We start from the raw sequence: 4,478 nt of genomic DNA on the forward strand, positions 1-4,478 counted from the left end.
AGGTGACTGCAGGCAATGGCAAAGCGTGAGGGACGAAAACGGGGAACAAGCAGCATCATAGCAAAGAAGAAGAAGCAGAAGGGTACAGGCTGAGTAGGTACAACCCGACCGGGCAAAGCAAGCAAGTCGGGAATGGGTATTCGAGTTTAGGCTGGACACGGCTGGTAACACAATACACCTCACTTATTATTATTATTAAAAGTATGGAACCAAATTTGTATCTGCTTCAACGGATATCGCCTTCAAGCTACTGAGCTGATTATTCTTACAATCCCAGACCAAATACGCTCACAGATATGCGAATTGTGGAGGTATTTAATGCCTTGTAATATTTTTGTTTTGTTCGCTCACAGACAAGAAAGGTGAACAATAAAAATTTTACGACCAGACCCCCCCCCCGGCGCGGGGGGGGGGGGAGGGGGGGGCTGTTAGGAGTCTAACTATCGAGTGTTGTCCCAGTACACAGACAGCACTCGATAGTTAGACACCTAACAGTAAAATACTACCCGAAAAAAACAGGCCCATGTGTGTGTCGGTGTGGCTCGTATACTAACGTAAAAAAGGTTATAAAGAGATTGCGGAACGCACTTGCATTCTAAATATATGCGGCAGCTAGTACGAGCTACGTACTTCACCATACCGAAAAAAAATCGAATTTTTTTCATAATTTAGTGTCGTTTCCTCTTTGTTTCCTTATTTTTAAGGTAAAAGGTCGACCTTAAAAATGAGGAAACAAGAGGAAACGACACTTAATTATGAAAAAAATTCGATTTTTTTCTCTCCTAGCACCCTTCAGGCATTGTATCTTGACTACTTTAGACGCTCATATAGCTTTGCAGCGACCAGCTCGCTAAACAGCGGTGAACAACGTCAAGAAATTGCTCATGTTTCAGTGCTTCCTCAGAATTAAGAACTGGAATGATGAGAGATAAGTGTCACCCGTACAGTGATTAGTGGCGTGCTCAAGTGAAGGCAAATAAAAGATTACTTTATATTTCATCAGGCCCCTGCGGGTAAGATCTGACTTAGGTACATGTATTCTGCAACTAAAATATTAATGTTCTTAAAAAAGCAAAGTGCCGGTATTTAGAAATGGGTGTGTTTTCTGGCGTGCCACCATTCGACCTTTTCGATCTATACTTTATCTGGAGATGGGCACCATCCGAAATCTCAGATCCAACTTCAGCAAAATGCTCGACTAGTTTATGGCATCTCGTACTTAGAGGAACCAGGCGCCGTTTCCGGTTTCAGCTGTTATTGCTGATCGCCGTATGTGGCTTGTGGTCAAGCTACAAATCCTACGTTGCTAAAAATCCGTCACAATGCGACTTGCATTGCATTGCGAGATGTACATGTCCCGTGTGTACTAAGTATCGGTACGTTAGGTGCCGTCGATTGTTCCGTTCGCTTCAAGGGACGTAGCATTAGTGCCCGCGAAAGAATGTCCTAGACGCCGTATACACCGCTTCTGGTACAGAACGTTGCTGCGAAAACGATTTAATCTATTTGACAACAATACATGTAGCCGATCCGCATTAATAATTCGACCATCGATGAACAAAAAACGTTTTAGCTTTGAATACTTCAAAGTGTGACTGTACCCCATGCAACGGTAGATACGGGTCAGTGATGTATTAATCATGTGGTAGCAAAGGTGTCTATTAACACTGTAGATTGCTTTCCATAAATGTACAGTACATTTATACTGTAGTGTCGTCGAATCACTTACCATCTTGGAAGATGCAGTCTGCCCGAAATCGGCAGTACTCGACATCTCGACTAGGCGATGTTGGCCATTCTCTCGGTCATTAGTCGAGCACGCCATTACTACTTCTTAAGAGGACATGGCATTTTCACTGATTGGCCTCGAAATGTACTTCGTGCATACGAAGTACAAAGAGTACCAAAGTCGCTTCAAAAGCTCAATCGACGGGCAACGGAGATACCTTAGCTCTGAAGCGTATAACAGTACTGGTAATAAAAGTATCGCGACCAGCTAAGGTGGAGTTGAGCCAGCTGGGGGCATTTTGCTGCTTCTTTTTATACGGAGGAGTTCAGCTAAGCAGTATTTAAGCTCTTACGGGGGCAGATGTTGTGCGATGTTGTAAGCTGACACGCTGGTTCTTGAAGAGCAGCCGATCAAACAATATCCACGCCTAGGGCTGGAAAACAACGCGAGGATGGATGGTGAATTTTGATTAGACAACAGACTTTAATACAAAATGAAAAACGAAAAAAACGAACGGATGGATGGTAAATAACGCATTAGCCGTGATACCTTCTGCTGTCGCTGTTTTTGTGCAGTACTTCTGGAGATTGCCCTCCAATGGGGCTAAATGAGCAACCAAATGCAGCTCAAAGACTATAAAAGGAAGATAAGGTCAGCACTTGCAGACCGCGTACTGTCGGGCTTACGAGCACGGCACTCGTTAAATTGTTGACGCGCGTGCTAGCCCGCGTTTAGTAGCATACAGAAAAGCTGAAACATCAACGAGCACATGTAGGTACAGATAACATCAGTTCTCAGCTGACGTGGAGACGCTGGATCGCGGTGGGTGGACGGTCAACTTGACCTGTACGGTACAATCGCTGCCACACACGAATTAATCAGCCGCTAAAGAGGAACCAACTCTAAGATTTGACAACTGATTAATCTGGGTGTTGACAACCGAACAAGAGTCAACGCAAGACGCGAACGCTCTTCCTCCCACACTGCACCAACCGACAATTACACCCATAAGGGACCGCAACTGTTTGTCAAGCGTTCATTTTCAAAATCGCCTTGTCAAGCGCACCAAACCCAGTACAGCCTCTTGGACTTCCGGTTTCTTCGCCATGGCTCGATTCCAGTTTACACTCGCCGCGATGCTAGCTCTTGCTGCCAACCGTGCAAGCGCCTTCACCATCGGTTCCCCCTCTGGTCTAGCTGCCGGCACTACAGGTGGAGCGGGCGGTGAGACCGTGTACCCGACCTCTCCCAGTGAGCTGGTGGCGTACCTGAATGACACTGAGCCGCTGGTCATTGTCCTTAACCAAACGATCGACTTTCGCGGTACTGAGGGTACGACCACCGAAATGGGCTGTCGACCAGGCCACAAACGCGCATGCTTGGCCAAGAACAACGGTTTCAACGACCAGGATGTCATTCTGGGCCCCGGTGGCTTGAACAACACGGGCGGCTGCACGAACGGTACGGAGATTGAGGTGACGTACGACAACGCTGCCATTAAGCGTATGAGCGTCAAGGGTAACAAGACCATCCGTGGTATTGGCAAGAGCGGTGTCATTATGGGCAAGGGTCTGACGCTAAACGGGGACAACATTATCGTGCAGAACATCCACATTACAGAGCTGAACCCGCACGTCGTGTGGGGCGGTGACGCTCTCTTCATGCAGGGCTCGAACAAGGCAACCACGACGCTGAACAAGATCTGGATCGACCACGTCAAGGTGTCTCACGTCGGCCGTCAAATGGTCGTCACGAACAAGGCTGGTGTTGCCACCTTGACGATCAGTAATTCGGACTTTGACGGAAACACGGAATACTCTGCGACGTGTGACGGACACCACTACTGGACCTTCTTGTTCTACGGCAAGAACACCGGCGTCAGTATGCTTAACAACTATGTGCACGGCACCTCGGGTCGCTCTCCTAAGGTTGGCGGCAACCCGAACGAGCACGTCGTTGTCCACGTGGCTAACAACCAATGGGGCAACAACTCTGGCCACTCGTTCGAGCTCGGTGTTAACGCATACGTGCTCGCTGAGGGCAACTACTTCGACAACACCAAGCAGCCTCTCGACAAGGGCGAGGACGGACTCCTGTACGCTGTGGATGATGCTGACGTGTGCTCCAAATACCTGGGTCGTCAGTGTGCGGCAAACGTTCTGGTGGGCAGCGGCAACTTCACATCTCGCAACGGCCCTGCCGCTCTTGAAGGTGTCAAGGATCTCCCTGCCATTACTGGCTACTCTTCGGATTCCACTCAGACCAGCGGCTCGCAGCAGCAGCAGCAGCAGCAGGCTCATCAGTCGAGTGACTCGGAGCAGGAGCAGACGCAGCAGTACACGCCAGGCACTGCCGCACCATCTGGCGAGGTGACTCAATCATCGATCCACTTGGCCAAGGTGTGGGCCGAGACCACCGATAACTTCGGCGTCGGCAAGCTCAACTAAGCATTGACGTGTAGTACTGTGTAAACCATTCGTAGACTTCAAATTTAATGTTGAGGGCCCAATGAAGCCCATTTTAAAAACCAGTGTGCGTACGTTTTGAATTCAGTGTCATGTCAAAAACCGCTGCGTTAGCAGTGTTGTTTTCGTCAGAAATTGTCTGTCGTTTAATCTACTACTCTGTTCCATCTCAAATCTAACGCAACGAGCGACCGCACAAAAATAAATGATATCATTGGCTATTATTAGGCTAAGAATAGAGGTTTGCTATTTTTTAATTTGTGGCTACCAGCTACATAATACGT

At 48.0% G+C, this 4,478-nt stretch overlaps 1 protein-coding gene across 1 annotated transcript; it reads left to right on the forward strand.

Annotated features, from left to right (window-relative positions):
• Positions 1-2,835: 2,835 nt before the first annotated feature.
• PITG_09465 (pectin lyase, putative) lies at positions 2,836-4,176 on the forward strand (the record flags this gene model as incomplete). Its single annotated transcript, XM_002903069.1, has 3 exons — positions 2,836-3,363; positions 3,409-3,942; positions 4,033-4,176. The coding sequence occupies 3 exons, from the start codon at positions 2,836-2,838 to the stop codon at positions 4,174-4,176; spliced, it is 1,206 nt and encodes a 401-aa protein (XP_002903115.1).
• Between the last annotated feature and the right edge of the window lie 302 nt (positions 4,177-4,478).

This window comes from Phytophthora infestans, genomic scaffold (assembly GCF_000142945.1).
Source record: "Phytophthora infestans T30-4 supercont1.15 genomic scaffold, whole genome shotgun sequence".
Classification (NCBI taxonomy): domain Eukaryota; phylum Oomycota; class Peronosporomycetes; order Peronosporales; family Peronosporaceae; genus Phytophthora; species Phytophthora infestans.